The sequence below is a fragment of the Emydura macquarii genome, unplaced genomic scaffold (assembly GCF_026122565.2).
Source record: "Emydura macquarii macquarii isolate MOO-44397 ecotype Brisbane River unplaced genomic scaffold, CSIRO-AGI_Emac_v2 contig_1876, whole genome shotgun sequence".
NCBI lineage: Eukaryota > Metazoa > Chordata > Testudines > Chelidae > Emydura > Emydura macquarii.
The window spans coordinates 31,923,547-31,937,485 of NW_027132013.1; the positions used below are offsets into that span (position 1 = coordinate 31,923,547).

The 13,939-nt window shown below is 35.0% G+C and overlaps 1 protein-coding gene across 3 annotated transcripts in view; it reads right to left on the reverse strand.

Annotated features, from left to right (window-relative positions):
* Positions 1–13,939, reverse strand: part of NOVA1 (NOVA alternative splicing regulator 1) — a 222,919-nt gene that overhangs the window by 42,262 nt on the left and 166,718 nt on the right. For all 3 annotated transcript variants that reach the window (XM_067558078.1, XM_067558077.1, XM_067558079.1), the window contains exon 3: positions 3,901–4,067. In XM_067558078.1, the coding sequence (XP_067414179.1) occupies positions 3,901–4,067 (167 nt within the window). The remainder of the gene's footprint in view (positions 1–3,900; positions 4,068–13,939) is intronic.

A 13,939-nucleotide genomic window follows, 5' to 3' on the forward strand; every position in this document is an offset into this window, starting at 1 on the left:
TTTAAAGTCATTCTGTTCATACAGAGAGATCCAAGAGGATGGTAGAGAGTTGACTCCTCTTCCTCCCCAAGGCATCTCAGCTGTGAAGTCACACAAAGCCAGTCTTGTCATCTTTCTTATTCAGAGTTTATGAGAAGCTACTGGGTAGATCTTGAGGTGGGGTTGTCTACAATCATCAATGCTGCATATAGATTTTCTTGTTTAGACACAATAAATCCTGCATCTTGGCAGTGGGTTAGACTAGATGACCCTTGTGGTCCCTTCTAACCCTATGCATTTATGGTAACATTTAGCTCTATATTTATACTTTTTGTTTGCACAACATGGAGCTATTTCCTGACACGCTCAGTGTCTACAGATATGGGGACCTGGGTGACAACTATTTGGCTTAAAAACTATATGGATAATAAAGGAAGTGAAGCTGATTAACAGGGAGAATCTTTTTAAGGAATATGGAACATCTATAATCATTTTATGATTTGAAGGTGTCTGCCAAGATGTTATCAAAATAGCTCTTCTTGGATGTAGGCTGACATTTTCAAATCTGCGTGCTTAAAGTCAAGCTCCTAAATCCATATTTAGGAACCAAAATAAAAGTAGCCTGTTTTTCAAAGATGTATCCCCCATTGACTTCAGTGGGATTTGTTGGTGCTCAGCAAGTCCGAAAATCAGGCCGCTTTTATTTGGGTACATAAATATGTATTTAAGAGCCTGAGTTCAGGCATTCAGTTTTAAACATTTTTGTAATAGACTCTGGGGCAAAGGTTTTGAAAATAGGACACTGGCCAAAAGACTTAATTCTTCCCTCCTATATTCAGAATCTACAATGGCCATCAGTATTTTATTGCCTCCTGGATGAGCTACTGCAACACTCTCTATCTGGAAATAACTGTGAAAGCCGCTTGGAAGATTCAGCAAGTGAAGAAAGCAACCGTACAACTTCTGAACAAGGTGGAATGGCAAGAATATATCACACCAATCTTCATACTGTACAATAGCTGTCAGATAATTTTCAGGTTAAATTCAAGATATTCAATACTATCTATGGTGAAAAGTTCCAGAGGGGTAGCCGTGTTAGTCTGTATACAGCAAAAACAACGAGAGTTCTGTAGCACTTTAAATACTAACAAATTAAATTTCTGTAGGCATAAGCTTTTGTAGGCTGCAACCCACTTTGTCAGATGCAAGAAATAGAAATCAGATAGGGGTATATATATATACCCCCCTATCTGATTTCTATTTCTTGCTTCTGACGGGATTTCTATTTCTTGCATCTGACAAAGTGGGTTGCAGCCCATGAAAGCTTATGCCTACAGAAATTTAATTTGTTAGTCTTTGAAGTGCTACAGGACTCTCGTTGTTAATACTATCAACAAAGCTCTAAACAGCTTAGAGTTGAAATAATCGAGGGACCTCCTCTCTTGACCCACCACCCCGCCTGCAATTTGTCTGAAAACTTGAGCTAATAAGTGAAGCCTGAAGGTAGTGGGGATAGGCTACATTCAGAAAACAATACTGGGTGTGGGGTTTTTTATTCAAGTATTTATCTAACTCTCAATGTTGTAATCCCAAGTATTAAACCTACAGATTTTCCTTCATCCTTGCCCTGTGAGCAGGTGCACTATATGGGGAAGTAGGGGTTTTCTGAGATATTTCCAGCCTATACATGGGTAATATTTTTACATTTAAGCAATGTAAAATGCACCCAGATATTATGGCAATGGGAGTCATATAGAAGTTTGTACAAATAAGAAATTATAGTAAGAATAATTCATAAGGTTTATCTGCACAAAGTTCTTATAATTTATGTTTTGATTTATTCTAGTTGGTTCAACAAAGTTGTAGCCTGCTTGTTTCCAAACTCTGTAATGACATCAGTGTTCTAGTTCACAAAGTGGCCTGTTGTAAAATGTTACATAAGCTTTATAAAATTGTTAGGCATGGGTTTTACCTATTCTTTAAATAAAAAAATATTGATATTTCAGAGGATGGATTACTCTATTCCAAATTTTATCTGTGAACAAAAGTGTGAGGCTCACACACCTTAGTGAATATAATATACATGTATTTTAATGATGTAGATTTATGAGACAAATTTATAGTCCAGGGATTTATCATGCAAAGGTGTCATTTGCTATAAAAGAAAAGTTGGAAATCATAATTCAACTTTGGCTATAACTGTAATACATAGATATATTTGTATATATCTATGTACACACACAAACACACATACGATACTCTTATAAATTTATAAACTGTGCAACTATGTTATAATTTGCAGATCCAGATACATTATACATTGTATTTATCAGGAGTCTTTGACTTCCTGATCTGCAACTCTGCCTATTAATCCATCTCCTATGGACTTATTTTTAACATTCCAAACAACTGAGCTGCTTCAAACAGCTGCCATCTTTTCAAATCAACTTGCCAAAGAAGTGTTTCCTTCTTCTCCCATAGATATGGAATAAAAAAAAGGCAAAAAAAAATGTACACTTGTCTGGGGTGCAGGATAGGCAGAATTTATTTCTGTACTACTGACGTGTTTATGGTCCAATATCTCATGATCATGTTGACGGCTTCTCGCCTTGTTAGGTCATGAGACAAGGGATTTAAAAGTGTAACATTTTATATGCAGAAAAGCTATTTAAAAGGTCTATTACATTATTTTCAGTTGCACTGCTGGTAACTAAGACACCTGACTTCATAGGGGAGGTTATATGTAAAACAGTACCTCATATATATTTTTGTTAACTCTACAGCATTTCAAAATATTTTTATGTAAAATATGGAAAATATACAGAATAAATAATGTTGTGGTATTTATCAACAGTCATTTGCAATGGCTTGTAGAAATAATTAGTGGTTTCATCACTTTGGAGCAATACGGCCATCCCAAACTCATGTTGATAAAGCTTTTATAACATAACTCTGCATGTGCATATGTGGGTGCATAGTCACACACACATATAAATACAGTGTACAAAGAATAAATAAAAAAGATAACATTATTACACATAGCTAACATGAACTACTGTATACAACTGCATCATATTCTTAATATAAGAGGAATATACAGTACAAGAGAGACAGAAGAAAATTCCCTCTGAATGCTAATTCATTGAATTTTTTCTCTCCTCCTCCAGAAGTAACATACCAAAGAAATTATTAATTTAAAGTTACTTTAAGTCATTGTGTTTGAATCTTGTTAGTGGGCATTATTTTTCTCAGTTTCAAATGTTCTTGGAAAATGTGATGCAATAATGTATGTATGTGACTACCTTACAGTTTCACAAAACATGGTAATACTTGAAGATAAGCCAATACCAGCTTTTTGCAAGGATGCTACAGATTGCACAGATTAAAATAGCTGAAAATACCCACAACAAAAGATCTTTAAATTTACAAGCATCAGCTTTGTAATGTAGGTCTTTTAAATACACACAATATGATCCAAACAATAATTCAAAATACTTTGTTTCTCAACAAAGAGTGAGGAAATTTGTTGGGCCAATTTTTCCTGAACTGTGATAAATCTTGATGATTTACAGAGAGGCCCATATTTTAAATATAAAATGGAGTGATCCTTTCTAAATAAAACAGAAAAATGTGTTTCCTGAAACAATAAAGAAAAGAAGCTTATGAAGGACACATATCATATAATGGCATTTGAATTCATAAGATATTATGTATAAATACTGCTGAGGAAAAACTTAATACAGATCAGAACTATAAGCAAAAGGAGACCAGAAAATTCTTAAAGAGTAAAATAAAACCACTGACATTCTCCTAAAACATATTTAATGTTAACCCTTTACATGTCAAATATTTAAGGTTCCTTATTAAAAAAGTTTACTCTAAGCAGCTGATGTGCCTCTGCTTTCCCAACCAAAAACTCACTTGTTTGATGCGATCTGGATTAACAGTGGTCTGGGGCTGCAGAATGCTGACTGGTTCTGTCTTGGCCACATTTTGAGGCATTTCACGAATCTTTTCAGCAATGAAGCCATGAACTGCATTCAGCGCTTCAACTGTTCCTTGGATCAAACACACCCGCTCCGTAGTGCCTGTATAGAGAAGACCCTAATTTAGATAAATTCTTGTCTTAGGCACTTGCCCACGGACTCATCAATACCTCAAAAAACCTGTTTCAAATTATGACTGACCACTGATGACAAATTATTATAAGGTAACATTAAAAAAATCTCCTTACTTGCTTACTGCAGTAAGTGTATGTATGGAAATGTATTCCAAATGATAACTTTGCAATTATTGGCCAATATGATCTAAACATTATTTTCAATAGCTTCTATTTATATTGATCTTATATCTATGTAACACGGTAGCTAAATACTGGCTAGGTCCTTGCCTGAGTATGGTTTAGACATAACTATAGTTTCCTTTCAAGTGAATAAAAAACTATGCATATAGTATTGTAAGTAAAAATTAAAGAAATAATGTCTCAATTCAGATTGGAAAGAAGAGCAAGAATGAGACAATAGAACCGGATTCACAGAGTCTGCCATTCAGGCCTGGTGTTGGGTTATGCTAAAAATATGCTAGTAAAATATAATTAATACAAGCATTATTATAACCATGTGCAATACTAAAATTTAAAATATTTCTGCAATCAGTACCCTGGATAGAACATATATTGGTTTAGCTCAGCAGTTTCAAACCTTTTCAGAGTGTGGACTGCAACTTAACATGGAGATTATTTTCAAGACCAATTCCTGTCTTATACTTCACTATCCAGTCCATTTTCTATTCCACTCATGTCATACAATATCCTTGTGACAACTATAACAGTTTCTTACTACACACAGAAAAACAATAATAGGAAAATAGTTAATGTAGTTTCATCTGTCTTCTAATGTGCTTTAGCAGCTGGAAACAATAAAAGGCAGCACCATATAATTATCCAGCTCTCTAAAGACCACATTTTGAGTGCTTCTGGCTTAGTGTGCTTATGTTGAACTTGCCACGTACGAGATCTGGACTCCAGAGTGACCCTCCATGCTCTTGTTCATCATACCAGACAGTGCTGTGAATGCCAGGAAAGATATACTCAGAAAGTCCAGTGTCCACCTGATGGTTTAAATATATATTCTGTACATCAGAGTAACAGGTCTTTTCTGAAGAAATCATGTAGCTGATTCTGTACGTAAGATAAGTCATTTGAGATCTTCTTGCCTTAAGCAAAATACCCCTTAGATCCATTATTCACCCTGAGTCATCCTCCAGAGACTACAAAAGAGGCATTGGGCTTCTCTGTAGCTTCTGTCACTTCGAACTCCACTCGTCACCCCGTTCTCACTCTTTCTCCTCCCATGAACAGTACTTTGTCCATGTCTTCTCTCCAATCTCCTGCTATGTTGCACTTATCTACCACTCACCCACCCATTCATCCTCAGATTCAATTCCTGGCTCTCCCTCTTCCTTGCATCACAATTATCCATCCTCATCTTTGTAGACTTCAAATACCATGACCCTGTCTGACCCTTTTTAAGTCAGAACAGAACTAAAAAGTTAGAAAAGTCCTATACCATTAGCAGTTTACTTCCCCCTACAAGTCTTGATTCTGCTCATTCTCTGCCCCTACCTGTTTTGCAAGGGAGGGGTAGAGCAAGATGATGATCCCACAGAAGCTGCTCTCCACATTGCATAGTAACATAGGAAGCCGGCAAAGGACAGTAAGGGGGCAACTTACACTCCCTTATTCCCCTGCATGGGCATGAAGGGCAAGCAACAATCTTGCCTTTTATTAGAAAATTCTTCTCATTTGATTTCTTGTGATGATCTCTAAAGATGAAATGCAAAGCTTTAAAGATTTACAAGTACACACTTTCAGAGTCCCACTCAGTAACAGAATTGATGTGCAAACTTTAAAACCACAAATACTTTTAAAAACAACTCCACCAACACCTCAGTTCAGAATCCTTTTGGCCTACAACAATGAAAGACATCTAAACAAACAACCACTATCCCCTCTACTGAAATATTTTCTTAATAAAATAAAGACTAAAACATGTAAAATCAGTGTTTTTGAAAGGTGCCCAGGAGATTAATTATAAAATGGCAATACTTTTCAAACATCAATCTATAGGGCTGCAACAATGGGACTGCATATTTTTACATACACAGATGTGCCTCACTATTATTGTGCTGTTTTTTCAATAAAACACCTTTAAAATAAAATTAAAAAAAAACCAAACACACATGCACACACTACAAAAATGGAATTTTTCCAAAAACATTTAAGCAGAAACCAGTACAATTTCAAAGTTACCAGGGTGGAAGCCTGACCACTGAAATGCAAATACAATTTGCTTAATATATGCAGTTTTCTTATGCTTTTCTTTTTTCTAGTTAGCTTTCCCTTTCTCCTCCTCCTGTGCACAGCTCCTGCGGTTCCTCTGTAAAGCAATCCAGCTCTAAACAAGTGCTCTGGGGAGTCTTTACACTGCAGTATTAATTGTTTACTAAATGATGAGAAGTGATGTGGATTGATCAATGTTGCTGATGCAAGTGTTCTTCTCTAGGTCAGCAGACAACACATTTATACAAAACACAGATCAGGTTACATTCAAGCTACTGGAGCCTGATATGGAGAGCACTTACAGGAATGAGTACTGTCAAAACAGTAGAAAGAAAGCAGTCAAAGCTAAACAGAAATTTCATTAGACTTGGCAGTGAGTGTCTAAAGAGCCTTCTGCAATCTGTGTGGTTTTTAAAGCTTCAATTTAATACAATACGTAACACATAATACAACAGACCAGCTTTACTTCATTTTAGTACGTATAAACCAATTCACAGTAAATCACTGTACCGTGAAGAAATACAATTGTGTAAAAATAAGTTTCACAGAGTATGATACAGTTTTGAGATAGTTCACAATAGTAGTACATTTTCTCTGAGGATTAAATTATGGGACTTTCACTGAAACTACTAGGGAAAAAAAAAAGAAAGAGGAGGGAGAGTAGGGAGATTACACATTTACTCTTGGAAATTGCTTTAATCCTTAGAAGAAATTTTGTCATATTCTTCCACACAACTATAATGGCTTTTCACTCAGATAACACAGTACAATAATTTACAGGAGAGAGTCACACGAGGAGAAAACTGTCAGCTATATGATCAACCTATGTAACAAAAATGATCCTATTATGAATCACCAAAGTTGGTGAGATTTTTGTCATTTTAAAAGCTTTTAGGTTCCATTAGTGCCTAAAGTAAACTGCCAGATTATTTATCATTTCTAGTTGTTTAACAGGAGCAACCACTCCCTTTTTGCAAATTGCTGTTAAAAGCTCAGTCATTTATACATACAATATTTGATCTACTCATTTCACAGTCTAAAGATACACCTTTGAAGCACAACTCTAATTTTAAAACTACTGTTTAAAAGAAAGTGATAAAATTCCTCAATAAGCACAGCATACTCGCATTTTTACACAGGCAAAAATATTCATTAATATATAATGATATACAAATTTATGTGCCAATTATTTATGCCAACTATCAAACTTAAAATTAAACTACTTTCCATTTTATTTTGGATATTAATTTACAAAGAACCATACATGCAGGCTGACAACAGTTTTTCCATTAAAAAAATGGAAGAATGAATGAAGAGGTCACACTTTAGATTCTTACTAAAATATATTCTTCACTGATGTACATGATCAATATTCCAAGTTTAAAAAAAAATGAAAAAAAAAAATTAAGTGTACAATACCACCAAAATGTTTGAGAGGACTTTGAATACAGAGAACAAATCTGAAAACTATCATTTTACATATGCTGTTGCAGGAGTGAAAAACTGTTACTCCAAAGAGCAGCTCGCTCTTCAATATTTCTGAGGAAATAAAAAAGGACTCAACATTCATAGGAAATCATTTTTTTTGATTAATTTGTTCTTGTGCACCAGATCCAAATTCAATTTGTGAATATGTAGTGTCTCTGTATGTTTTATGTGGAATGTGAAGTATGAAAGATAAATATATAATATACAACAGAAAACTCTGTGATACTTGCTAAATAATATTTTTAAAAAAATTAAGTAATACATTTTGATCTTGCCTAAATTGGGCCGGCAAAATTTATAATTTCTTCTAGTCTGAGAATGAAACAGTCAACCTGAATATGCAATCACCTTTTCTTCAGCAATATGAAAAGTTATCATACATTAGCTGTTTTTTAAACCAAAATAATTCAGGTCTGAACTGTAATAAACCACCAGCAAGAAAGAGACCAAAGTAAAAAACTTGAAATTACTTTATTTTATTTTTATGTATTTTTATTTGATATTTTTCTTTAAAGAATATGGAATTTTTATTCCTGGGTTTTAAAATTGTATGCATGCTGTCAATCTGAAGAGAATTTTAAAGCCAAGTTATAACCCTTTAAAAAGGTTGGCACATTTTTTTGGAAATTCAACTTGTTTAACTCATTTGATGCTACATTTAAAAAATTCCATTGGAACTTGTGTCAGAGAGTAAAATTTGCAGAATGCCAAAGTGATTTAGGCTTAACTTTCACTGGGACTTACGCTCCTAAATGATTTAGGTGCTTTTGAAAAATTTTACTCAAACTTTTAAATGTTGTCTCTCGTCAAGCAAGGTACTTAAGTAATGCATAATTTTAAGCATGTGAGTAGTTTCACTGTAGTCAGTTAGAATGTTCACATTCTTAAAGCACTCGTGATTAAATACCTTACTGAATCATGGCCTAGATGCTTTGGGAAGTGCAATGCACATTTATCAAAGGATTTCCAGGCATTCATAGGATCCTCTACATTTTTCATTGGGCTGTTATACTCATTTTAAAGGGCATTTGAAAATCAGAAAAGCATAATACCTCACTAGTCTGTGGTGATCCCAATACATCTACATCTCCCTGCATTTTACCAGTGTATCCTGTCAATTTCTTTGATGACACAAAAAAGAAAAAAAGTCAGACACACAATCGAAGTTAACATTTGAACAAAATTAAAGATAATCTGAAATCTTCTCTTGGCTGATTTATTTTTAGCTTCTTACTTGAAAAATCATAGCTACAACAGTCTCAGAAGCCCCATAGAATTGTTCTTTTAACTCATAATCTGAATATCTATGGATTGTGAATCTGCATTAAAACTTCTGAATTTCCTCAGCCATAAACATGCTTGCACAAGTTGCAGACAAAATAGGAAATCTGGTTTGAAACCATTCACTGGAAATGTACACCATCAAATTCCAATAGATAGTTAATAATGTGGGCATTTGTTGCTTAAAATATTTTATCTATACATTTATATAAATCACTGAAGAATGGATAATTAAGGCAATGTAATTTTATTTAAATGCAATCAAATAATTGTAGTGCATCACTGAACTACGCCAAAGTGAAAAGTGTCTGCCAGATAATAAGTTGTGGATGTAGATATAGTTATTGAAGTACAGCATGCAAGTACATCGTGTATATACATTTAAAAGAAAATGGGAACACTAACAATCTTCAGCTGCCAAGCATGTATTTCAATATTGTGGAACAAGCAGATATTGCTACACCTAGTTCTTGGTGGCATCGGTTTTTGTTTTTTTTTAAATCTTTAGAGGACTTTTTTCCACCTCATGTCCAAAAGGAATATCTCTAAACTCCCTTAAGGCCTCACATTGCAGTTATTTTCTTTACCAAATAAGTTCTTTGCTGGAGTTACTTTGGAGCTCATCAGTGCCACTCTAAGATCAGTTAGAGGGGCACTTCAGACTGATAGGAGAGATTCTCTTTTCCCAAAGTTGAACATATTGCCTCCACAGGTCTCCCAATCTGGAAAGCCGGCCTGGGAATCATCCTATAGATCTATACATATATACTCTACATCTTTTAAAGAAATAGAAGAAGCTGAGTATAGATATTCATGCACAAATACTCAGAAAACTTCAGCCTCCCCGATAAGCTATTACACAGTCAGTGAAAAGGAGGAAAAGCTACCAGTTGCAATATTATTTCTATATTAGAAATGGTTGATGCTCATATTAGGGATGTCCCCATCCTCCAAATGCACTGTTGTGAAACTAGGATTATTCTATAACTGGAATATTGTATAATTTAGATTGTGTTGGCTATGCTTCTGAACAAAATCTTCATATATGTCTTCTTACGAGCATCTTCTGATGACTTTGACAAGCAAAGGGAACTGGCAGAAGGAATATATCCTCCTCTTGAAGTTTATACATTACACGTGAACAGGAGTTCCGGTTGACACATTAATGGGAGTTGCATGCAAACTCAGGAGCACCTCCCTGAGTTTACAAATATAAGAATATTTTCTTTTTGACCATTTCTGTGTTTTCATTGAAAAGCAATTAAAAGGCACGTACACATAAAATGGGAAAACCTAGAAGACCTTGTCTACACTTCCCTATACCTGTAGTGACATGCAGGGTATGTGTAGCTATACACCACAGTGCAAGGCAGGCTGCGTCCACACTTGCCATGTGTAGCTACTTACAGTGAAAGGCTCAGGCTAGAGGGAGGCAGTGAAAAAGGCTCCAGCACCTCCCCACTACCAAAGCCTTTCATTATGGCAAGGTAAGACTCCAGCACCAGGGAGGCAGCAGGACACAACATTGCTAAAAATAGCATAGATATGGGAGGCATTGCTTGGACGTGTAGAGAGCTATGTAGGTTCAGCATGTAGGGCACTCTATTCTATTGTACTTGCCTAAGTAAGCAGGTCTCACTGTCTACATCTGTGCTAGGTGGGCATACCATGTCTGTACTCTACGTCACCGTAAGTGTGGACCTACCCAAAGGAAGAAGAAAAGTGTTTTATGGGACCAAAATCAAGAGCAAACAAAACTTTTCTGTTACCAAATAATATTATGGAGTGTATGATCTTTGTAAAGGGATTCTTTGGTACCTAAGAGGAACAACTGACTTAACCTGAATATGGAGTAATGCCCATTTCTAATTATGAAGTGAGCATTAGTTAGAGGCACACACCAATTTTAAGAGGAGATATAGTACAAATGTGCAAAACAGGCACAAAACACCTGTCAAGTTTAGGTTTCTTGGTCCTGCCTCAGCAAAGAGGGCTAGACTTGATGACTTCTCAAGATCCCTTCCAGCCCTGCAGTTTTTGATTTGGTGAAAATGTTTTTAGCACCACTGTAATGATTTAGGTCCAGATCTGGCAAGCCACCACCATAAAAGTATTTAAAATATATAGAGATGCCACATAAAATATCTATACCATCAAATTTAAATGAAATAAAATAAGTAACTGATTTGGTGAGGAACTTCCTCATGTCTTCCCTCCCCCCACACCACAGAAAAAAAGTTAATTTTGGTCTGATTTAAATTTTAAGAGCACATTTTCTCTTCTTAATGTGGGTGTTTTGTTGAATTGGGGCCTTAGAAAAGAGATACGGTTAGCTAAAGTAAAATACACTCTGTTACCTGAATGTGCTAAATTACTTATTTTATGTTTTAACTATAGCTCTTTCTCCTATTGAAATCCTAACTGCTAATGTTGATATTTTCTATATCTGTATTACAGTTTACATGCCACAAGAATTCAATGAAAGTACTGCATTTTTACTTTATAAATAAATAAGTAAATGGTGTGTTTACTGAAAGGTGTTAATTACTTTGTTGACAAGCAAGCATCTGCAGCACTACAGACACTTTCCCAAATGCTCTTAAAATGCACATATTTTAAATAAACACTACCTTGAATGGGATGTCCTCTAATATATAATATGATAGTTTTGAATATGGCCTAACTTAAATGACACACAAACATTCAGAATCATTGACACATTTTGCTCAAAATCAGTGAGTTAATTAATCACTCCTATATAGCAAACTTCTTTGTGAAGTACTCAAAGTCTCCACAATTAAACAAGCCATTCTCTAAATGGAATAAAAGATGGCTATCTGACATCTGTCAGCCAGTTAAATCTTCATGCAAATACTTACACAAATGCAGCAATTTATTTTACTCTTACTGACTTTATGATCCAATAACTACAATTCTGATCTTGAAACTCATTGGGTTTAAATCTCCAAAGTGCACCTGTCAAGACTTGATATGTATTTTTTTTATTTTTGGAGTTACATGACAAGTCTGTAGCTTATCAAGATCATATCACTAGAGTGAATTTACAGATTTATATTTAGTGTATTAATAGAGCTGATTGGGTCTTTTCTATGAATGTCTTGACATCAGAGAAATACAGGTTCATCAAGAAAGTTTTTAAGGTCTAAAATGGTATTTCTGGTCAAAATCAGAGGGAAACTTCAGAATAGCCAAGACACTCATCTGGAAGGTGGGACACTCAGGTTCAAGTCCCCATTCCACATGACTTGAGTCTGTGACTCTCATGTCTCAGGGGAGTGCCCTTAATCACCAGGCTGTGGAGTCAGTCTCTTTCTCAATCCTTCTGCTGGAGATGTTCCACTTCGTATAAATAATTAAATATTAATCTGGATGGAGAGAAAGAGAAACTGACTCTGTAGTTCAGTGGTTAGGGCACTCACGTGGGACATGGGAAATGCAGGTTTAAATACCAACTCTGAATAGCACCCCTCTACCAGTTTTGACAAAACTTTTATCAGAAACATTTCTCACATCTAGGATGAAATTTCTGGTCAAAATCTGAGACACCCCGCCAATAGCCCAGTGCTAGGGCACTCACCTGAGAGATTCAAGTACCTAAACTGAGTTAGGTAGAACATTTCTCATGTTTATAATCTGAAGAATGAATAGACTTGCTACTGTTGATGAAACATACATCTCCAATTAATGCAATTAAAAAAAAAACAATGTATGGGAAAGAAAAACTTTGAAACACCTAAAGAAAATACAGGAAAATGGTATATTTTAACCCTATTTATCTCTTTAAATGTTGTCTATAAACATTTAAGAGAAAGGAGACTTCTGGAATGATGCTCTTTGTTAGGGCCCACATCTTTGGAATTTGCTTCCTGCCTTGATTCACAGTAACTCAAGTTTGTTAACTCTAAGGGGGTACTGCAAATCTCATTTTTTCTCTCTCATCCATGTGAGGGTGGGTGATTGATAACAATGTGTGTTGGTCTTTGGTAGGAAACCTTAGATGGGAGTGTGATTTAAATGTTATTATATCTATGTTGTTGTTAGGTATTTGATCTAAGGATCTGTTTATTTGTCAGTATATTTTTAAGACATTGTTAAAGGGACACAGGTTTTTGTTTTTTGTTTTTTGTTTTTAATTGTAGAGTAGTAAAAAAACAAATACATACATAAATACTACTAAAACACAAGTATCTACGCTTGGTTAAAAGTTTGAAAGCCTTTGGAAAGAGATTGCTACAATTTCTCCCCCATCCTTCCAAGAAATAGAAATTTGTGAAGACAGGCTTTATGCAAAAAACACAAATCTATCTTGTTTTCAGAGCACATATTTTCCTGTAGAATACTGCAGATCTGCTGGAGAAAATAAATAATTGACCCTGCTCTTGAAATGGAAGACCGCATAGAAAGGAAAAATAATATATATTTTCCAAGATATCTAGAAAGAACTTTCAGATTAACAAAAGCACTTAAGAAAATTTTAATGGAAAGTAAGAGTTCACCATGCAATTATAGCTTCTATACTACGCTACAGTAATATGAACATTTGTTAATCGTTCCTCCTACTCATACAATTACTAAAGGAAAAACCCACCCATTTAAACAGTAGAAAAAATACTTTAAAAATTGTAGGAACTGACACATCTTGCAATTTAGAGTGATGATAGCTCAATTCTCCAAAGGAGTTATTCGCTACAAAAATGTTTCTCAGGTTCCAAGGTATGAAAGCCCGTGCAAAGCTTTGGAAACTATCTGGATTAGGCCAACTGAACATGAAATCAACTAGCTTACTAAAGGCATTATTGAGTCAGTCTGTTCAGAGGCAACAAAGTGCAG